The sequence below is a fragment of the Thermobia domestica genome, chromosome 2, assembly GCF_964235325.1.
Source record: "Thermobia domestica chromosome 2, izTheDome1.hap1.1, whole genome shotgun sequence".
NCBI lineage: Eukaryota > Metazoa > Arthropoda > Insecta > Zygentoma > Lepismatidae > Thermobia > Thermobia domestica.
In genome coordinates this window covers 79,487,621-79,511,744 of record NC_137455.1, presented here as the reverse complement: position 1 = coordinate 79,511,744, position 24,124 = coordinate 79,487,621, and the positions used below count along the sequence as shown (strand labels likewise).

At 35.9% G+C, this 24,124-nt stretch overlaps 1 protein-coding gene across 6 annotated transcripts in view; it reads left to right on the top strand.

Annotated features, from left to right (window-relative positions):
- Nucleotides 1-24,124, top strand: part of cora (erythrocyte membrane protein band 4.1 like coracle) — a 106,100-nt gene that overhangs the window by 5,669 nt on the left and 76,307 nt on the right. For all 6 annotated transcript variants that reach the window (XM_081742724.1, XM_081742732.1, XM_081742716.1 and 3 more), the window contains exons 2-4: nt 17,001-17,068; nt 18,843-19,030; nt 20,695-20,842. In XM_081742724.1, the coding sequence (XP_081598850.1) occupies nt 18,863-19,030; nt 20,695-20,842 (316 nt within the window). In that variant the 5' untranslated portion in view covers nt 17,001-17,068; nt 18,843-18,862. The remainder of the gene's footprint in view (nt 1-17,000; nt 17,069-18,842; nt 19,031-20,694; nt 20,843-24,124) is intronic.

Sequence of the window (24,124 nt, the reverse complement as noted above, 5' to 3'; positions counted from 1 at the left end):
TATTGGCAAGAAACTATGTAAACAATTTCAGAATTATTTCGAAAAGAGGACATTCAAAATTAAATCCTGTTTTATTTGAAGTACATGAAACTATTTGGATAAACCTGTTTTGGTAGTTGAATAATGTAGCTTTACTGTACATATTATTATTATTTGGAGTTTATAATAAATAATTCAGTGGAAGAAACTTTTCATTTCACAAGCAGAACTGTATTCGTATTGCTAAGTAGAGATTTGCTGTTGTTTCAATATATTCTCGTTAGGAAGCGGAAGCTAGTGCAAGGGTTATTTCGAATGTAAACAAGCCTCATATTTGCGTTGTATGAGAATGAAACCGTGCTTGGAAAAACAGTTTTTGGAATCTTCTTCATGTTAGACAACATTCGGCTTCAAAAATCAATATTTTTATTGAATAATTAATTTTATTTTTCGAGCTTACTTTTTTTTTTTTCCTGTGAGCGCTTGCTTAATCTGGAAAGTTGAAGTACTCGCGTTTTGTATCCATGCCTGGCAATTGATTGGGTTCTCAAATCAAAGTCAAAGGTCGGAGGTATGTATACGAGCCGTGAGGGTCAACAACCAAGATTGAGTCAAGGCCCGAGTTCGAATCCAGGCTTGTATTTGAGTCTTCCATTCCATATTGCACTGAAGTAGCATATACAAGAAGAGCTTGTTCTCTGAACGGGTGTAGGCCTAACCTAGTACAGAGGACTGACCCCTTCGGGTAACTGCTCGTCCATGGTAATGTGGAAAGGTGACATCATCATCCTTATTATCATCAAGTTGCGCAATACAGTAAACAAGTAGTAGTAGTAACAAAAGTCAGAGCATAGACAGCCCATAGAGAGTAGTTAGTAATTCACTCGTTTACAAACGAGTGTCGATCTAAAAAGCTATTAATAAAAACATACAATGTAAATCATAGTTTTTTTTTTAAATATATAATTTTTTTTTTAAAGTAAAATTGGCGACTCAGCCTTAGGATATGGTTTCCATGAGCACGTAACCGTTCTCATAGCAAGCAGCCTATTAGGAAGTTGTGATACAAATTGCCAAAATCCCGAGGGTATTCGTAATTGTATGTGGAGTATATTTGAGATGGTAGTCTGGGAACTAAAAGTGTAGCAGAAGATTAAGAAAATGGTGCGCATACGTAGAGTTATCAAAGGTGATGGTGTAGTAGTAAACATTCAAAAGAATATTGCACTGCAATCTATAGTGCCAGATCATGTTTTAGTTGTTAACAGTAATGAAGGTTCAAGAGATGTAAATATAGTTACAATAACTGGAATTGTTTATGATAATAGAAGTGAGGAATGTAGGTTCTTGTGCAAAGACAATGCTGTGTGTCTTTCAGTGGACATCAATCAGAATGAGCGTGATAGATGTGTAAGCGAGTATGATAAGGATGGAAATTTCGCGAAACTTGTTGAATGTTTATTAAATACCAGAGGTGTGGTTTGTGAACCACCAGACAAAGACAAAAACCAAGATGTATTTGGAAACATGTCTATAATGTCTAGTGTTTCTAATGTAAATCATAGTATTGTAAATGACGATACATGCGAGTCTCAAGTTTGCGTAAATGTCCTTCAGGATAATACGGAGGTATGTTACAAAGGAACTAACGATAGACTAGGTGTATTTAATTTCAACAATCGGATTTTTGGCCAGCACACGAATTCAAACTGCAATAATTACAATCATGAAAGGTCACAGTTTGCATTCGTGAATCAACCTGTAGACAATCTATCACAAAGTGAGGTGGATCAACTCAGTGAGCGATCCAATATAGAGTGCGCGAACATTGAAAGAATTTCGAGCGTGAAGGAATGTTTTCGAACTCCTGCAAATGTTGGGGATATGAAAACTGGAATGGAGATCGATAAATGGAATTGTGTTTCGACTTGTTTCGATGCGGAATATCCTGGGACGATTTCTATTTCAGTTTGCATATCAATGATGATGTCAAAGGGAACTGACACGAGAGATAACAGTGAGGAGTATTTTCGTTCATCAGTAAGTTCTAAAGGTCGGATTCTAAGTAGTAGATCAGTATTTGAGGTTGATTCAGGTTCGCTATCGTGTAGTCAGGTGGACAGATTTTGTTACATAGAGTGTATGCAGGATAATAGGCTGGAAAAGGAAATTGAAATGACAGGATCAAATGGTGAATCGCAAATGGGAAATGATGGTTCCATCTCTTCTGTACCTCTTAATTCGGTATTTACGGTACAAATGAAACAGATTAGCAACACATCAGATAACGATTTACTACGAGAGAGAGGAAAGGGTGAGAGACGAGTTCCGCATTTCAGATCCCTCAATTCGGTGAAACAGACGAAAAAGGTAAACTCTGATATGTCCCAAGGGAAGCAATATTGTGGTTTCAGTGGCGGATACCACCTACCAATAAAATCCCGTGTGAACATAAAGAAAACTGTAGGGTTGATAGAAAAGAGTGATGTAAGGTGTTTTGATAAGACAGGGTGTTCAACAAATCATGAGACGGGACATCAAATGATGACAAACAACGAACACGATGTGAGTCATATAGGTATATCACATGTGGAACTTGATACTCGGCAGGAACACGTAGGTTATGAAGGGTGTAATCCATTAGTAAAAAGAAAACAAAAGCGATTCAGTGGCGTAGCATGCCCTGGGAAGAGATTTCGATCTCACATGACAGAATTTTGTGTGAAGCGGAGAAGTCAAAGGAATAGAGTGATGAGTTCAGAAAAACGAAAGAAAAGGTGGAAAGTTAGGAATCAGTATGCATTCTCCAAGCTTCATGGTCAAAGATTACGAGTGAAAAGACACAGGCATTTAATGCTGAATAGATGGTCAATACCAGGCAATTGGTATACCAGTGGACCACCGATGGTAACTGGACTAATGTCATCGAAAGTAAGACATGCAGTTCCATCAAATCAGAGCTTCTGTAGACTTGTGCGGAAGAGGGAAAAGAAGAAAAGAAATTCTTCCAACTGGTATTTTCCAGTTTACAGAATTTCTCCTGTTCGACCAGGAGGATGTAACATCCCAGTTGGATGTTCCAATCTGGAATATACATGGAGCATTTGGAATATTTCCAAAAAAAAAAAAAAAAAATCCAACTGCTGAGAAAAAGAAGTGAGTAATGTCAAGCATGGCGCATGAGAATATGCTCATGTAATAGATATTGATTACGCAGTTGATTTTATTTCTTCATATTAGCATTTTTTAATTATTATTTGTCATTTCAATATTTTGTTTGTAGAGGAAAGGTAGTGTAGGATTTGTTGTAATAGTTTATTATTTCATACAGTTTGTAGTAAGGAAATTCGTTTCAAGGATGGTACTTTTATTATTATTATTTTATTTGCTTAGGATTTTCGAAGTTACTAAGAGGGAAGTAGGAAATGGATTGAACTAGGTAATAACCGAATTTATTTTAATCTTCAAAATTTCTTGTTCGGCCATATTTAATATTTTACGTTCTTCGAAAACATATTTCTTTTCTAATCCAGGTATCCAATAAGCAATTAGGCTCTAGAGGGATAAAAGAAAGGTGTTTAGATTTAATTGGTTTTCAGTTACGTCATCATGAAAACAATTCTATGATTCGCTTTTAATTACCCATGGTTCTGTTGTAAGACGCTTCTAGACGCTGGTATGGCGGGATGCTGTATCATAGGAGGGACCCGTATTGAATGGTTCCTGGAAAACTTTCAAGAAAACGATTAAATCCGTGATTCAACCCTCAAAATAACTAAAATTATGCTTTCAAGATGTTAGGGGAATGTCTACATTTGAATGTAAACTGATTTGTCAGTGAGGGTTGTGTAAAACAGTTCTGTCATCTGTTTGAACGTGGTGTTCGAGGTTCACGGCTTGGCGGATCCATGTTAATGTGGACAGTTGGAACAATCGCTATTGTTCATGATAACCTTGGAGTTTCTTTTGGAGAGGTAAAGTATGGCAGATTACATCCAGATAAAACATGGCTTTGGGACAGTTCAGTTGGACTTGTGATTTACCTTGTAATAACGAAGTAACCAGGAGGCTGGATTACTGTTTTCTTGGAGTGATGAGGTGTCAGTATCCTAGTTATTCCAACTAGGACAGCAAGTAAGTCTCATTCAGATTAATGCGTGTCTCGTGAACTACGGAAACTCGTCAGTGGAATCTACAAGAATTAGTGGATTGTTTATGTGGATTTTATTTTTATTTTATTTATTTATTTTTTTTTTTTTTACGGAATCTTCAAAAGTGATAACCTTGACTAACTCTTTGGCTAAAATTTCGTATGTGCAAGAATCATAATGGCAATGATGGTGTAGTAAGCTAAAGTTCCCTCGGATACCTTCGATAATATATTCCACATGTAGTTCGAAAGTATACCTTTTGGGGTTAGGGGGGAATTTGTATCATAACTTCAAAATGTGATCATAGTTTGGCTACATTGATATAGATAGTCTTATTTCAGAAATAACAACCTTCCAAATTAATATCTTAAATAATTGGCTCTTAAAATTACTATTGACATTATTTTTGTGGTATGATGGTTCGATATTTCAATATAAAGTAAAGAAAGAAATCAGAATCTTGTACAACAATGCAATTGGGTGCTAGAAATTAACGAGGTTCGATCGTCATTTGTCTGCTTCCGTCTTCAGTATGAGCTTTCGCTATATAGTATTCATTTGTTTATGATGACATTTTTCCTGAATTAAAAGAAAACTGTTTACAGTGATGGATTATTCGGAATGTTGATCTAAAAATTTGTTAGAGGAACTCAATACTTCATATTAGTTCCTATTGAAAGAAGGCTAAGTAAATTATTAAGTAGAATAAATATTTTCTCTCTGCCAGATATGAAAAATGTAAACAGTTGCGTTGCATGTTTATGTGCTATCTGATCGTGTTGTTTTGCTCGAGGCTCATATATATCGTCATAGGATGTATTTTGGGAGAAGCGCTTGAGAACAGGGAATCTAGATTAAAATTTTGTGGATAATATTTACATTGAAGGTCAGTGCCTGTAATATTTTCGTGTGTGAGTATTTATATGTGTATTTTTATATGTGTACTTAGAATAGGTCTTGTAGTAGTAGGTTAGATTAGGTATATAATAAAATAAATATTGTGTCCCTTGATAATGTTGAATGAAACGTAAGAATGTGGAAAGGGGCCGAAAGTAGCCCTGACATTTACCCTGATTCTCTATAAGCCAAGTAACCCGTACTGTATAGAGCTGTTTTGAGAGCGTAGTATGCGATCCGCAGATTGTACAATGCAGAGCAGAGGTACTTAATATTTTAAATTCTTAATAAGCTTTGAATTCCTTCTACATTATTGGCAAGAAACTATGTAAACAATTTCAGAATTATTTCGAAAAGAGGACATTCAAAATTAAATCCTGTTTTATTTGAAGTACATGAAACTATTTGGATAAACCTGTTTTGGTAGTTGAATAATGTAGCTTTACTGTACATATTATTATTATTTGGAGTTTATAATAAATAATTCAGTGGAAGAAACTTTTCATTTCACAAGCAGAACTGTATTCGTATTGCTAAGTAGAGATTTGCTGTTGTTTCAATATATTCTCGTTAGGAAGCGGAAGCTAGTGCAAGGGTTATTTCGAATGTAAACAAGCCTCATATTTGCGTTGTATGAGAATGAAACCGTGCTTGGAAAAACAGTTTTTGGAATCTTCTTCATGTTAGACAACATTCGGCTTCAAAAATCAATATTTTTATTGAATAATTAATTTTATTTTTCGAGCTTACTTTTTTTTTTTTCCTGTGAGCGCTTGCTTAATCTGGAAAGTTGAAGTACTCGCGTTTTGTATCCATGCCTGGCAATTGATTGGGTTCTCAAATCAAAGTCAAAGGTCGGAGGTATGTATACGAGCCGTGAGGGTCAACAACCAAGATTGAGTCAAGGCCCGAGTTCGAATCCAGGCTTGTATTTGAGTCTTCCATTCCATATTGCACTGAAGTAGCATATACAAGAAGAGCTTGTTCTCTGAACGGGTGTAGGCCTAACCTAGTACAGAGGACTGACCCCTTCGGGTAACTGCTCGTCCATGGTAATGTGGAAAGGTGACATCATCATCCTTATTATCATCAAGTTGCGCAATACAGTAAACAAGTAGTAGTAGTAACAAAAGTCAGAGCATAGACAGCCCATAGAGAGTAGTTAGTAATTCACTCGTTTACAAACGAGTGTCGATCTAAAAAGCTATTAATAAAAACATACAATGTAAATCATAGTTTTTTTTTTAAATATATAATTTTTTTTTTAAAGTAAAATCCTGATTATAGGATGCAAGTGGTTTCCTAAAATTGCGACATAATCGTTGGCAGTGATTCGTCCGCTAAGTGTGACCACAAGACCCAATGAAAACCATGATATGGCGGCCCACAGCATCACCGAGCCGCCGCCATGTTTCACAGTTGGGCGGAGACACTGCAGATCATAAGCTTCTTTGGGCGTTCTCCACACATAAACACGGCCCGTGGTTGGGAATAGGGTGAAGGATGACTCATCCGACCATATCACACGTTTCCAGTCCTCACGGTCCAAGTTGCATGGTCACGGCATCATTTGCGGCGTGCGAAAGCGTTATGGTCCCTGATGAGCGGTTTGGCCCGTGCAACACGACCCCGTAAGTTCATGTCATGTAATTCGCGGCGGACTGTGATTGTCGAAACAGGGTGGGGGAGGTGCTGATTGAGTTCCTCCGTCACTTGCTCCGCAGTGGCACGACGGTTCTGCGTGACAATGCGCTTTAATACCCGGCGTGACCTGTCACTCATGATTTTCTTCCGCCCACTGTTCCGCTTCCCCGATGTGGTTTTCCCGTGTGTTGTGTAGGCCGTCATCACCTTCGACACTGTCCTACGCGACACACCTAACACAGAAGCCACTGCCGTCACACTCACTCCTCATAACCGCGCACCAACAATTTGCCCTCTTTGAAAATCTGAGAAGTCTCCCATTTTACACTACCTCCGTCTGCTGCAGCCACTGGACACTGCTGTTCCACTGCGCTTGATGTAGTATGGAGACTGACCTAAAACACCACCACCAGCGGTCCGGTGCTGCAGGCGCCACGACACCACTGCTAGGCCATACATTTGACGTGTTGCCAACTATAGGTGTTTCCATTTTTCTGATCACCATCTGTATATGCACTACAGGATGGACTATTCACCTTGATGCGGCCATGTGACTTTTGAAGTAATAGACAGAAAACGCTTTAAATCGGCTTAATTTAACCCCCCTATATATATATATATATATATATATATATATATATATATATATATAATATACTGGTAGAAGCTAGAAGGTACGCCCTATTCCAAAAAGAATGAGCACATTGATATGTTTGACTGTTTTTCAGCTAAACATTTTGAGAGCCCAATTTCAGATATCTTTAGAAACAGTAAACCAAAGATGCTAGTTTCGAGGCCCCAAGTCAACCGTTGCAATCGGGATAAAATATGCAAATATGTTTTTATGTTGAAATGCTATTATGTGTAGAATAAAGTAACATTCATTGAAATACGTAATGATCAGGGTTGGCAAAAACCAGCGGTTTAAACCAGCCAACTCTGGTAATGATACAGTATTTCGTTTAACTATGTATTCTTGTGAGCACATGTTGGCTTAGTCACCTACATTTCCATACGTAAAAGGGAATTTCTAATGAAATAAGAGATAGGGAACATAGTTCTTGCACCCATAGCAAAATAAAAACGACAAAGGAGAAAAAAACAACAGCATTTGCAACGGATATGAATGATTCGTCTCGGAAATTGTTATATTTCTTTAGGAGCAGCTCGATAGGGGGTGTTCGCGTTAACACAGTGGTAAACTCTTGCACTTGGTCTTGAGTTCGATTCGCGTTGGATCAAAGTTTTTTGATATTTAATGATGTATTCCTCAATAAATGAATAATTATATAAAATAATCACATTAACATAAATAAGTTATATATATTCATACAATTATCTCAAATCATAAGTAATTATTGTGTTTAAAGTATATCTGAGATGTGGTGGGTGTTGACAGAATATCAGTATATTATATGTGGATGTAAAATACAAATGAAGTAAATCGTGTAATGGCAGTAAATAGTATGTGTTGTGTATTTCTCTGCAGCTATTTGTCATACGGAAGTTACTTACAATATTCTCATTATAGCATGGGGTTTACGGTCGTAGAGATACGTTTAGTATGATAATCACTAAATATGAGGTACTTGCATCTAGCATTTATTTAATTCACTGCTATGCATCCACTTTATTCGTCTAATGCATAATCACAGTTATGCAGAGTAAAGTACATTATTTGTTTTATAATTTGAGTAAGCGGTTTGTTCTACTCTTTTGAAATTATGAGCATTTCTCCACACACTTTACATGTGAGACTAAAACACGTAATTGTATTTCGTTAAAGACTTCCAACCTGAGTTTTTGTAACATCTCGTGTAAGAACTAGCGGTGGTCGAATAGGTAACATAAGAAAGTCATTAATTCAATTTCCGAATTCCACGATGTCGAAATAACAGAATTTCACAATCGTAGAAAGTGAAAATCCTATATAATCAAAAGTATGAAACATGACATACAAATTTTATAGGGTTGTAGGAAATTTTCTGTAATTCAGTAATGAAAGTAAATTCAAATGTTGTCATTGCAATTTTCTGTTTCAGTGTGGTCAAATATTTGCTACATCGAGACTCCGGGGTTTCAGAATATCCCAAGTTTAATTTATTTTCAATGGATATGAATATCATTGTCATCGAACACGGGAAATTCAGTCATCTTTCTTCAGAATGGGCTCGTATGTGTGTTCATCAGGGTGGCCACTCACCTGGAAAACCGGGAAAAGTCAGGGAATTTTTTAATTCTGGAAAAGTCAGGGAATTTTGATGAAAAACATGGAATTTTTACTCGGGGGAAAATTTACGTTCTGCTGTATTCCTAGCCATTTAGCCGGTTTATTTATATACAAAATAGCTTTGGTCGCTGGGGGCTTCGCCCCCAGATTTCTCCTTCGTTCCAGGTTTCGTTTATCTAGCTCTGCTGGTTTGGGCTGCGCATACTTTCTTCATATTCTTTTGTCATTTAGTGCTGCCCATGAATTGAGCTGGAGCGAAATCGGGACCATTTTGTAATTAACACACTTGTTTAGTTCGATGGCTGCTTGATTTCCAGAATTCGCTCGGGGCTGTGCCCTTGCATCTCGTTTTGGTAGTCACGTGATTAATATAAAAGCTGAACGATAGTTGAGTATTTCTGCCGGAAGAGTTCCGAATGTGTGTCGAATTCCACAAAATGTGTGGAATTTTGGTTAATGCGTGTATTTCTATGTGGAATCAAAAACTGTGTGGATTCCATATGCATTTGTACTCAGTGGCTGCAGTACTTTTTGAGACACTCGATTAATTGGCCATGCTTTTTACAGATATTTGACCTTTTGACCACCAATTTGAAGTAATGGTATTCCCTTCCCCCTAGTTTTTACACCCAATTCCGCTACTGCATGTACTACTGTTCTATAAAAAAAAAAAAAAAAAAAAAAAAAAAAAAAAAAAATCAGCTACAAACAACATTTTCTGATTTCTTAAAAGCACATTTTAATAGTGCTCATTTACTTCAGTTCCGTTGTTTTGTTACACAATATTTCCCATCTATGTCGACCTGTTCCCCGGTTGCACAACCACCGCACGCCACTGCTGGCACGACAAAACCTTTGGGACTCGGGCCTACCTAAAGTTGTTAATGCCGGCTTTCTAGACCGAAGTCCGCTACTTCTTAATACATGTAGCTCCATAATTGTCCTCTCCATACTCTCTGGGCCAACACCAAAACTTTTGAGTGTTCACAAGAAATCGAACCAGAGACTACGTGCATCGTACGCACACGCGCTAACCATCCGGTTCAGTATATCTGCTTCCCGACTGGCTAACAAATTTCAAGCTCATGTTCCCTGATGGCGAAATTTGTAGTAAGATGCAATTACAACGTACCAAGTTAGCTTATACTATCGTTCATGGTCTTGGACGGCTTTTTAAAGGTGATCATCTCAAAGAAATAGAAGCTTGCAAGCATTATGTTATTGGGTTTGATGAAAGCCTTAACAAAGTCTCGCAAAAGCAGCAAATGGACCTTACGATTCAGTTTTGGGACAATGAAAGAAATCAAGTGTCAGCAAGATATTTAAATTCAGTGTTCCTCGGACATTCAACGTCAGCAGACATTCAAGTTAGTTTCAAGAATGGTATCTTAGGTTTGGACCTCAAGAAAATTGTTCAAGTTTCGATGGATGGCCCACATGTTAACTTCAAATTTTTAAGTGACCTGCAGAAAGATCTTGCAAGTTCACCTTCAGATCCAATTCTTCTTGATATTGGAAGTTGTGGGCTGCATACTATGAATTGTGCTTTTAAAGCTGCCATGCAAGCAACAGGTTGGAAATTAGAAGAATTCCTAAGGGCGTCTTATAATTTATTCAAAGACGTTCCAGCTCGTCGTGCAGATTACATAAGATGCACAGGGTCTTCTGTGTTTCCGAAAAAAAATTTGCAGCATTAGATGGACAGAAAATTCAGACGTTGCTTCCCGGGCGATGGAAATATTACCGAACGTAAGGAAATACGTACAGTGGGCTGTTGATGAGAAGAAAGTACCACAGTGCAAAAGCTTTGATACTGTAAGACATTTGACAAATGATAACCTTCTTCGTGCAAAACTTGGCTTTTTCACAACATTAGCAAAAACTGTTGAACCTTTCCTGCGTGAATTTCAGGGAGAAGCTCCATTAGCTCCTTTCCTTTACAACTTGCTCCAGGCCATAGTATTGTCTGTTGCAGGTCGTTTTGTAAAAGATAGTGTTTTGGAAGGCCGGCCATTGGTTAAGATTGATTTCAATAATAGCGAAAACTTAAAGCCAGCCAAGTTTGTAAACATTGGGTACACATCAAAGGATGCTATACGAAAAACCAATACCGTATCGGATAGACAGACTCTTGAATTTCGACAAGACTCGCGCAGGATGTCAGAAATTCATACTGAAAATAATGGACAGGTCACCTCTAAAATGCAACCTGACAAGAGCAATTTCTTTCCTGGATCCAAGTGTGTTTGTTATGGATGACACTGTAGCTGCAAAGAGATTGTCCAATTGCCTAGAAATTGTAGTATCCAAAAATTTGATTTTAAGAACATTAGCTGATGAAATCCAAGGTGAATTCAAAGTTTTTGCTAAAAATCCTCTTGTATTGGAAGCAATGAGGAATTATGACAGGAAAAGTAAGAGATTAGATGACCATTGGATGGACATGCTGCATTTAGGCGCATGCTCAGTACATATGACTGATTTTGTGAAATTTCTCCTCATTTTATCTCATGGAAATGCTAGTGTGGAGAGGGAATTTTCAATCAACAAAGAATGTTTAATTGAAAATCAAAGCGAGCTGAGTCTAATTGCACTCAGGCAGGTACATGATAAAATTTCAGCTGTGGGTGGTATTGATAAGTTTCCAATTACAAAGAGGGTTGTCCTTGCTGCCCGCAATGCTTATGGAGTATATGTTGAGTCTTTGAGGAATCAAGAAGAGGAAGAGAAGAAACAGAAGAAAGAGAAATGCCATTAAGGATAAAGTTATTGAACTCGAGGCGAAGAAAATGAAGTTGTTGAATGATGTCAAGGAGAAACTGTCTGCAATTGATGATGAGATTATTGGTTTGAAGTCTTAAAACATTTAAGTGGATGTAGTCTTAACTTCAGTTTGACTTTAGTGAACTGCAAATCTGTGATTTGAGGTTTTAAAACATTTCAGTAAAGTAGTGTTCGTTCCAGTAATTTGTGTTTTACTAGTGGACTGTAAGTGTGTGTACTTTTGTGACTAGTATTAAGCTTAAGGTTGGAAAGCGATAGGGATAGACATTCCTCTTCTCGTTCTGTGCAGCAGTTGGTTACAGTGGAGTGGAAACACACAGGAGAATTGAAAATTAGGCAAGTAAGTGATTAAAATTAGACTCGCTAGTGTTTTTTGTGATTCTTTTTTAATAATGATCCTCTAGTCCACATTGCATTTCACTTGTAGCTTCTGTTTAAGCTTTGAAAAACAATGATATACCAATTTTAGATCTCTCTATAAATTTTCTGGAAAACCGGGAAAATTTCTGGAAAAGTCAGGGAATTTTGAAATTCCAAATGAGTGGCCACCCTGGTTCATGTTAGCTTACTGGTAGAACGCGGGATCCCCAATCTTCAGTCTTGAGTTCAAATCCTACCGAAACTTTTTCTTTATTAGTAGAATTGGACAAAACTATGATATAAAGAGTGGTTGCTACGAGAAATGTTTTCAGAAAAGTATAGATGAGACACTAATGTCGTGTCCCAAGACCCTTACACGTTCCATTCTTCTGGGCGTGGAATCCTTTAAATGGTCGACAAATCTCTCCTTCCTCTACCTCCAGACATGCTTCAGAAACAAAGCCGAGCAGGTCATCCCGAGTTCTTGGTAAATCTGCCTCAGCCCGAATGTCCCTTAGAGTAAAATTCACTCCTGTTCACACTTTTGCATGGCATTGAGTTCTGCTTCACTAGGCGGCCAGTCAGTTAAATCAATCTCAGGCTGCCCTGCGGACCATTCATGAATCACACGGGAAGTATGTATTGGAGACTGGTCTTGCTGGGAATGAATGACAACATGAGGCTGAAGTACGCGTACTGATGGTACGATGATGTTACTCATATGTAAGTACTGAGCAATTTCCAAGTGCCCTTCAATTCTGTGAAGCTGTCCTGCACTGCAAATGCGAGATGGTTTTATGTTCATTGAGAGTTTTTTCTTCACGGCCACGTAACCCAGCATGATGAGGTCTTCGGAACTGTCTGCATACTACCCTTAGCTTCCCTTGGCTGTTTGTGGCTGTGGGAAACTTCCCTTAGCTGTTTTAAACATCCTGAGTGGGTGGGCTTCAGGGTTGACCGGTTTAAACCAGTTTTTTTTTTTTTTTTTTTTTTTTTTAATCAACTGGTTTAAACCAAAAAGCGAAAAATGTTCGATAAAGTGTGTGTTCGTAAAATCTTGATGGACACACTTTGTGGGTTATCACGTTTCACTCCCGTATATTATTCGTATTATATTCAGACCTAAATTCCTCATTCAGTACTCAAAGGGATTATACTACAAAAACAACTTTTGTTTTTTGTATAAGTTTATGAATTTTTCTTATGTGATTTTTTTTATAGTTTATTATTATTATTATTATTATTATTATTATGCAGTTGCAATCAAAGAAAAATTCTAAATATTGTTTCGTTCTAATGATGTGTACTATTGATAAAATACATCGAAATGCCGTACTTTGGGGGGGGGGGGGGAGTCATACAAACCGCACGAGAGGCATTTATTGAAATCAGAAGTATCTATGATATCTATTTATGTAAAAATGGGTCAAAGTGGAGTTAATAATTCGTATCTTTATTCACTTTTCTTACTGATATGCAAATTAGGTCGTCCTATTTCTTTAACTTGGGCTAATAAAAGTCGTAGTGAACTAACTTGGGCTAAATTAGTTCTTCTGTACTCTGCAGTATTTTGAAATTGTTCTATGTAAATCTGTATAATGGTTTCACTTGTTCAACCATTTATCTTTTTGTCCTTCTGAAATGACTCTTAACAATTATATTAACAAGTATGTAAAGATTAGTACAACGTATTTTTATCAGGAGTCCTTCGTGTGAGAGTCGGCAGACGCATTGCAGTTGTGTCCAATTAGTCCCGGTTTCGAGTCCAAATGAAGGACAATTTCATTCGGATGTAAGCCGACAGGGTGTCTACTGGTCATGAAAGTCATGAAAGTCATGAAAAAGTCATATATTTTGCTTAGTGGTCATGAAAGCCATGAAAAAGTCCTTTTTTTTACCCAACTGGTCATGAAAATCTGAAATCTCAGAGTATATTTTTATACTTCATACTTTTATACCTCATACTGCATGTACTGAAACAGTTGTATCAGGTCAGTAATTGTGAGAAATTTCCCCACCAGTTAGTGCTGGCTAACTGGTACTCTACTGTCTTCCTAGCTGCTCCCCATTTCATCTTCTAGTCTCTGTAATATAGTAACAACTTTTTACTGTCCAACTTTCTAATCTGCTATTTCTTTACTTCTAAGAAATGTAAATTGTGTATTTTTGGGCCTTTAGACTTATGCAAGTAATATTATTCGTTTGAGTTTGCAGATTTTAAATTTGATTATCTATTTTTTAAAACCAATTTCTTTTATAATTTGTTTTGCCTTTGGGCAGTTCCCTGAGTGCTTAATTTCATGGTGATGAAAATTTGAACAAAAAGGTCATGAAAAGTCATGAAAAAGTCATGAATTTACTTTCTGGTATTCCAGTAGACACCCTGGCCGAGAAGCGGTTGGATTCCGCTTTAAGTGTTATGTGACCCCTTCCAACATAACCCGGTTGTTTCATAATAACACAAAGGCGAAACAAACTTATTTTTATCCATATGTGATATAAATACATAGAGCAAATTATTTAAACCAAAAAACCTGGTTTAAACAACAACAACAAAAAAAAAAAAAAGTTTAAACAAAAAAAAATCTCGGTTGTTGGGTTTTTTCAATAAAAACCATGGTTTTTGCCAACCCTGGTGGGCTTCGTGTACTAATCTTGCATTTTCCGCCTCAGTAGACACATGAGGACGACTAGGAAATCGTAAATTATCAGGCTGACCTGTAGTACCATGTTGCTGAATCCATCGCCTGGCTGTAGTGGCCAGGATACCCATTCACCTACCAGCTGCAGTTGCAGTATAGCCTTCCAACTTCTATAGGGTAATCATTGCTGAACGTCTGTCCATGGTGAGCAGTTTTCTGAGTTGAGCACCAAGCAATAAGTAACAGCTAGTAATTGGCATGTAATTGGTTACTTGCAGGACACGCCCGTTGTGGGGAACGATTTGGTCAACAATTCGCGAATGAAATCTTAAAATGGTGCAAGGAATGTAATAATAATAAAAACAGTTTTCATAAGTTAATACTTTAAAAAAGCTGTTTTAAAAAGTTGAATCATTATACTGCCATTACACGTACAGAAATTTACATTCTGGATTTAAACCTAGAAAAATCATCCACAGACTTTCTGTTCCGAAAACAACAGACGGAAATAAAATATCATTCGTTACGCAAGCAGTTAAGTTTGTTTAAGTATTACTGACCTAAACCAATCTAATCTTCCTCATATACAATCAGTAATATATAATGTAATGGTCCACTTAATGTGACTTAGTCTGTTGTTGTTTTAAAAAAGCCAAGTCGTATCCATATTTCTTTGGTTATAAAAACAGCTCATCGTTAAAGTCTTCACTTTCTAAAGTAGCACCACAGGGATACATGTTCGAGTCCTGGTCCGGTTAAGTATTTTTTCCTACTAGTCAATAGGACAATAGTAACTGCTCTTCATCAAACACCAAAAAGTATAGAATTTGTAAGCAAGCAACCAAGCTGTCTTATATATGTCTTCAAATTGAGAATAACCTCGGAAAAGCTTCTAAAAAGACGTACAAAGCAGTGAAGAATTGAAACCTCTGAATAAGACTTTCAGACACCACTGGCATGGATTTCCTTTCTGGTTATGCTGCTGACGAATACGACTATAAGGATCTTAACAAAGGCAGAAGAGTAACGTATTGGATTTTGAATCTATAGATCGAGGTTCAATCTACGCGTCCACCCTGTATACATACGACTCTCTCTCTCTCTCTCTCTCTCTCTCTCTCTCTCTCTCTCTCTCTATATATATATATATATATATATATATATATATATATATATATATATATATATATATATATATATATATCGTAGTTAATTAAATCATATCCAAGCGTGAATAATTAGACAGTTCTATATACAGATTATCATTGACCATTATGCATCATTACACTTCCATTCTGTACCAGAACTCACCCAAAAAGTGGACCTGAAACGCTTTCACTGCGAGTAATATCATCTGATTCCTAATACTGAATGTGTGTTGGAAATGAAATGTGATCGAAATTTAGAAAAGATTGTATCGATTCGAAGGGACGAAATGAATATAGGGACTAAGAAAAAATGTTCTGTAATAAATTTACCATCAGTAAAATCACTATGTACATTAGTCTTTAAGCAGGTAATTTACACACGTATAGAAGGATTAATTAATTATTTTTTATTTTTTTTTTTTAAGGAAACGTTATACCGGGTCACTTTTAAAATCGTATTCGAATTCTCGGAAACTTTTAACGAAAAGTTAGATTTCTAAAATTCATTAAAGGGTTTAATGTCATGACCAGAGCAAATTAGAATTCAGCAAACTATTAAACTTAATGTTACATGATACCCTAATACTGAAGAGCATTTTAATAACTTAGAATATCTAGTTCTTGTAATGAGAAATACTCTTTGGGCTTAAGGAAGTGGATGGTGAAAGTGAATGATTACAAGGAAATTGATGGAATGAGAAAGTGATAGGAAACGGAAGAACCCCGAGAAAACCCACTGAAACGATATTGTCCATCATAAAGTAGCGTGGCCGCGGATCGAACCAGGGACAGCTCGCAGCTACCGTCCGTCTGTCCCTCCTCTACCAGAGCTATCATGTCCTAATTTGGTTCTTTTATATATATATATATATATATATATATATATATATATATATATATATATATATATATATATATATATAGTTACGGTTCTTTCGGTGACATTTTATACGAGCTGCAATGTTTTTAAAAAATTGATGTCAGGTAACGAAAGTTGGTTATGCGTCAGATTCAAACACTGCACACTTTGCATACAAATGAAAGTCTTTTTCTAAAATTTGTGTGTGCAATTAGGTTTGTTCCAAAGTAATGTAGTAAACCTAAATGCACAATAACAATGTGATTAGGGATTTGCATTCTAACGTTTGTACTTTCTTCGTTGCAGTTAACAACTTCAGCTAAAGGCATCTAGAGAAATGTTGTGAAGTTTTCTTACTGGATCCAGTTTTTGTGGTAAGTTAGAAATTAGCACAAAATTAGAGAATATACACTTTTCGAAAATATAATTGCATGCCTGAATTTTTGTAAGTCCTTTTTGTAAGTTTGGAAACAAGACACTTGAAATGATGGGAACTGAAGTCTCAAGAAAAAAGTTCAGTGAAGCTTTTCCAACTTACCTTGTTGCTTTCTGTTTGAAGTATTCAGGTCCTATTCCATTAGCTAATCAGTTAATGTGATGGTAATGAATAACGTATCTGATAATCGTCACGAAAGTAAACTCTAATACATTATAATTTTGTTGACTAACCATTTCTGGTATTGTGGAAGTTAGTTTAAGCTGTAAGTGGTAGTCAAGTAAGTTAGGAAATTGACAGGTGGGGAAAGAAATAATTAATCCCATAATTAGATATATTCAATATAGTGAAACCGAAAACGTAGCAACCTAGTTTTTCATTTCTTTCAATTCTTTTCTGTTTTGTAATACTGGAAGTGTGTCATTTTGCTAGAGTCGAGACTAGTTTTTAATATAGAGCTGGCATTGGTACTCACCACCTATTACAGAAAATGGCCAGGTCAAACGACGATGGCGTACCTGCGCCAAATATGTTGCTAAAAACTTCGAATTTCATATATTTGCATTCGTTCCCTTCAGCCTATAGGGCATTAGAATACGTTGGACGGTAAGATAAGATTTCCTTTCAGCAGTCTTACGAATATTGAGCTGATATGTAGTATATTTATTTGAAGAAATGACTGATGCATATTAGCTATTTAAAAGATCAATACTTCTTACCTTGATCATCTTGGAACCTGCAACTCTTCGCAGACTTTCCGGAGTAGTCAATCCATCTTCAGTGCCTATTTGGAAGTCTCGCACCTAAATAAATGATGTGAAGTACTCTCTCTTTTGGCTAATCTTGACAACCATTGACAGGAGTAATTTTTAAAATCTCATTTTTGGAATTTCGTGCTCAGAAAGACAATTGAACCTATCCCTGCTTGCGTGAATATAACACACTCAATAATCCACATGTAACTCCTTTCATGTTGACTCTAGAATTATTTACTCTGTATTAACCCTGGAATAAAGAAGTACATACTCTGGTCAGAGAAAAAAATATTAATTACTCAATTACCGTTCTAATTAAGTGGCATCTAAAACTAATTACACCGGACTAACAGATTGCAAAATGTCATTACATAAAATGTAACAAATTTCATTTTACGCAAATGATACTAATATGAAATGAATTAGTTTTGCTATCTTGTAATTATGTAAGCCTTCAAAGACTCAACATATATACAGAAGAGGAAATTAATCCTGAAGACGGCCACAGAAGAATAGATGGTTGAAATATATTGAGTCTATTGAAAATTTACATAGTTACAAGGTAACAAAGCTTTAATACTGTATATGTCCTTGCAGATTGTTACCCAAAAATCAGTAGTGATAATTCGTAGCTAGAAATAATTTCTATTTCCACAAATTATTCGTCTTATTTAGACATTTACGTTTTATTTCATAAAGATTTTCCATATTTTAGAAAGATTATTTTTTTAAATTCAATCTAAATTGTAATTCAGTTTCTTATTCTCTGTATACAATTGTTGAGGTATGTACTTAATTACAATATAAAAATCTGGAAAGCCAGTTTTAAGAAGTGATTGTTAGTTATTTTTAGCATTTGCTAAGATGTTATCTACTCAGTCATTCTTATTAATGTTAACTATTACTCAGTAACAGTGTTCATTTATATGAGGCTAATTAATAATTATTGTCTTGTAGAAGCTGATTAATAAACAATAATGCCAGAAGAGAAAGTGCAAGACAATGGTAAGGGAGTAGAGAATGGTCCATCGGAACCCACTCCTGCATCTCCTTCTCCATCAAAGCGAAAGGCTGCCCCAAAAGGAAAATTAGTATTGGCTCGAATAAGGCTCCTTGATGGCAGCGACTTAGACTTACAAGTGGATGTAAGTATTCTTGTGTGATCGAGTTATGGCAACAGATACTGTAAATTTGTATTGTCGAGCTATTATTATTTTTCGAATTTCTCTTGTAAATCCAGTCCCTGATGTTTTATGTGTCTTCGAGAAATATAAAAACCAAATGTCCTGAATATGTATTTTTGACTAATACATTTTGGCTTCCCACAACGTAAGCTATCACGAGTAGTGTTGCTTAAAAAGGAATAAACTTTTCCCTGTTGAAGCCTTCTTCAATTAAAGAAGAAGAAGAAAGAAAAAAAAAGAACGGGATTTTTGCAATTTTTGGTTTATTTTTCAATACAGTAATTCCTTTGCTTCTTTTCAAATAACGTTTAGCCGAAATACTATTTGAATGTTGTTTGCACGAATAGAAAGTATTACGTCCTAACTATATCATTCACAGTACAGTGAAACCTGTGTATGTTAATCAGTTCACCTCCGGCTACATTGAAAGTGGCCAACGTAGACAGCCAAGTTACAGAAAATAAATGCAGTTTGAAGTAGAATCTATTATAGACTGTAATGTAACAACTTCTACCGAAATTACTAATTAACTACGTATTATATATTTTAGATTTTGATTATTACATAGCAATTTGCGAAACAAGTGTAAATTTGCATCGCAGTCTATAAATTTTGTATAGCATTTTCGATAGCAATGGAAATGGAAATTATTTATTTTACTGTTTCACGTCGTCATGAAATAATAATAAACAATTTTTGTATATAACAAACGCGTATTATAATGAAAAGGAAAACAGAGGAAAAGAAAAATATATATTGCTTGTTAAGTACTAATCTTGTTCTACAGATTAACTGGTTGTTCACATGAAACTTTTTTTTATCAACTGCTGAATTAATAATGTCCTTTAGTAACTGGTAATTGGCATTACGCAACCCACGAAGAAAACGTATATTTTTATAACAAAAACGCGGTAACTTAATTTCCTAACTCGTATTGCAGCCAAATGATGCCCGGATCAATCTTATTTAGTTTTTTTCCATATCTTTAAAAAAAAAACTTCACACTATGTTTCTTTTGTTTCTTAAGCACCCTTCCAACATCATCCCAACAGTTGAGCTTTTCGGCTTCATTTTTATCTTCTTTTTCTCTTTTGAGCTGCGTGTCAACAATCAATTCATTTTTGTACTGTTATCAGAGAAATATGTTAGATTTTTTTTCCGTCTGGCTCTCCTTGCATCAAGTCTTGATGAGATGCTTCTGAATTTGTCATGCATTTCAATGTGTGCAAAAATTTTGGATACCCGTATAACATGAATACCGGATATAAGGAACCTATATTATTATTATTATTATTATTACTACAAAGTACCATTGTTATTTGCTTCAACTATGTAAAGATTTGCATAGGAAAATAATATGCCCTCTGTCCTGACGAAAATAGTCCGCTAGAGCAATTGAAATATTAGCTAAAAAATATGCATGACATTACAGATGAGTCATTATATTATTTTTGTAAATGTGTTCCATACATTCAGTAAGTAATTTTCCAATTTATTTGCTACTTTCAAAATAATTACCAGTAGAAAATAATCACAACAAATTTCACCGAATAAATTGGATAACCTGAATATTTTTTTTTTCATTCACTACCCCTAATTATATATATAATTTTTATTTATTTCAGCGCAAGGCACGTGGACAAGAAGTGTTGGAAAAAGTATGTGAAAACATTAATTTACTGGAAAAGGATTATTTTGGTCTAACTTACGAAGACCGTCATGATCCAAGAAATTGGTTAGAATTGGATAAACGCGTGGTGAAGGTTTTGAAAAGTAAGTGAATTTCAACATTTTTGTATTTTCTGTCAAGAACATTTTTTCTTTCTTTCACACTCCATTAAGAACAGTGTTCTAGAAAGTGAGAGAAGTTCGGAAGTCTTAATCCTATCGTATCAATATGTCCTTTATTTGGTTTTATACGTATACATATATATAATATCATTATTATTGCTGTAGCTTGGTATTGAACATCGTAAACAATAGAAGATGATCTTAAATTATCCGCAGTGTTTGTTTTGAAAACAGTTTTATACAGTTGTAAACTGTGAATTATTCTTCTCACCCTTTAAAGCCTGCTTCAATTTTTTTACCCGAATATTCTTTCGAAAAACTTCAGTCAATAAGTTAAATATAAGAAAATATTTATTATTTCATCGGAATCTGTAATTTAGCATTTCCTTGTATTACTAAGCATACGTAGAGCAAATTTAAACATTTTAGAATATACTTCCTGTCTTGTGCATCTTCCGACAAACTTATGACTAGAGCCCGGAATTAATGGTAAAATAAGAAGCCCAAAATGGCAAAATAATAGAAACAAGAGCTTTTGTTTTTAGAAAAATTAGTGTTAAATACTCAAAAACTATAATAGTCTACTAATCAAACAAAAAGTTTAGACCCTAAGAAGTAAAATGTTTCATTTTTTCAGTTAGTATTTGCAGGTTAAAATTTCTGGAAACTTGCAAATTATGCAGCCCGTAAGGAACGATATCTAACGATCCATTCGTTATTCTTCGGTAGTAATAATGAAACAAAATGCTACTCAAAAACACTCACACTTCATTCACACGCAGCTCCGTTAGCAATTATGAAACATTCAAAGAACGAAAAATACTAAAATGAAATTGTTTTACACTATACTAGCAGTTTATGTTCACTTAAGTTACTTCATTTTTTTTTCCTCTGAAATTATCAGCAACTTCTTAAGGTTTTCAAACGAAATACTTTGTCTCCTGTTACAAAGATTTCACTTTAGATGTGGAAGTGATATTTCCACATCTACAAATGTCACTAAGCTTACATAAAGACTAGTGATTCGGGAAGGATTTGTGTCATTGCCAACAGTTACATCAGCATCACACTTCAGCTGAATGTGTCCACCCTTTCACCGGTGCAACACAGATCATTGAAGGCTTTCAGAGAATTATTTTATATTTAAAGAAAAGCTTGATAGTAGGGTCCGACAACTTTACAGAAAACTGTCGGACAGCGTTGCAATGAAAGCTAAGTCCTTTTTCAAGGAATTCTTAAGCAAACTTTGAGCAATCTTAATTGAAGACGCATCATCTTGTTCATGAGTATCGATGATTCGTTTGATCAATTCGAAGTTCTTAGCATAAGAGAACAGCTGTAATCCATGTACCCTATCTTGTTAAGACGGGTTATGGTGGGAGCGAAAGTTCTGGGGCTAATTCGCGAAAGGCACTGATTCGCGAGGAAGTTTTCAGAAATATCTTTTTCACATTTGACGAGAAGATCAATGTCGGGCAAGTGAGAAAATACTTTCTGTGTAATTTTACGTAGTGCGTGTGCCAGACAGGTGGCTTGGAGCGTACTCGGAAATTGAACCTTAAGAGTGTTTCTTGTGTTGTGCGTGTATGTAGCTTCATTTGTGACAAAACGTGAAACTCAGTTCTGAACACTGGTGACAGAAGAGTCATTGTTTTGTTTTGTAAAAAGCTGTGCAATTGCCGTACCATTTACTTTCTCCAGGACTCCTGATGCAGTCAAATACCTTTGTGTGTGTCTTTTCCGTCCAAAGTTCGAATTACAGCATTAGCAATGGAACAGCTTAGAATATCGCATTCTCCATCAATTGAAATCTATATATTTTTGTCATCAACACTTCTACGGATATCGTCAATAGTTCTGTTGTACGCGCTGTCAACATAAGTCTTTCTCAAAGATATTCATATGGAATTCTTTTGTGTATTTCTCGAGAAAATTTTTAAACAAAACTTTTTCTAACTTCCATAAAGGAATGTCCTCGTTAATTAGGACTTCACACAGATCATTCGCAGAATTGTTAGTACGCGAAGCGGGATTCGTGAATGTTCCAAGTAGATTCTGAACCTTTTCACCGTCTGATTTGCGTGTCGTTGCAGCGCTTAAATCGTGTATGATAAAATAACGCTTCTTAGCGGAAACCACAGTTCCACATATATTGCAAAACAGTACAGAATCATCGCATTACACTCAAACTCATTCACAAATTTTTCTATCTTCTATTTCCTAAAAAGGCCTACTTTCAGCATCTTGAAACACTGAAATGCACACCCGCAGCGGCTATGTGTCACGTACACCAGCAACTCCAATAACTGCCCATACGTGGCTATTTCTTTAAAGTAAGCATCTTTTTTTTTTAGTTTCTTGGTCACTTAAAATTCCAAGAACTCAAGACGCACTAACATTTCCCTCCACTTGCTACGGCAATAGACGGCACCTATTATCAGACACTGCGATCGTTTGGTCAGACGAGCAAGCCAAATCTTTGGTATGTCATTCATGCATGGATAAAAAGCAGTGGAGTAGAAACTGGAAAACGCCAACAAATTACTTCGAAATCGTGAAATTGCAGTCTTTCTGAAACTAGCATAAAAATTACAATACATGGCATTTGGCCATGAATGCTGGGCGTTACTTATACAGCGTTGAAAGATACCTTCTAGTTTACAGACAACCAAGCAGTGTACCCCTTCTTGATTTTATAGTGTTTAAAGCAGAAAGACCATCTTAGATCATTTTTAAGGGGGCGGCTGGGAGTGAGGAAGTTAAACCCTATCATTGTTATTTTGACTCGTCTGCAAAGAGTCAGCATTAGAGACTTCTGACCATAGAAAGCGGTTCATAGTTTTGTGCTTTTTGTGATATTTTAATGACACTCAGGAATTCTAATAATCATTCGACTTACAAGTTTATGCAGTTCCTGAATACCACTTGCTTTTGTGCTTCCTACTCCCCAGGAGTCTTCGTAATGGATGATAAACAGGAGAGAGAACTGCAGATACTTTGTCAAAACCTTAGGTCACACATCAACCCTGGTAAGTTCGTTTCTTTTTGTTTTCTTTTTTTTTTCTGTCCTGTTTTTATCCTCCGTGATCAAGACTTTAGGGGAGAATCGAAAGCTCGGAAGAGCAAGTGGCATTCAGGAATAGCCTAAACCTATAACTAGAATAGAGTACACAAGTTTGAATAATGAAAAAAGTAGAAATCACATCAATAAGGGCCTTAATTAGTGCTAGCAAGGAGTGTTAAAATTACTTTAGCTGGAGTCAA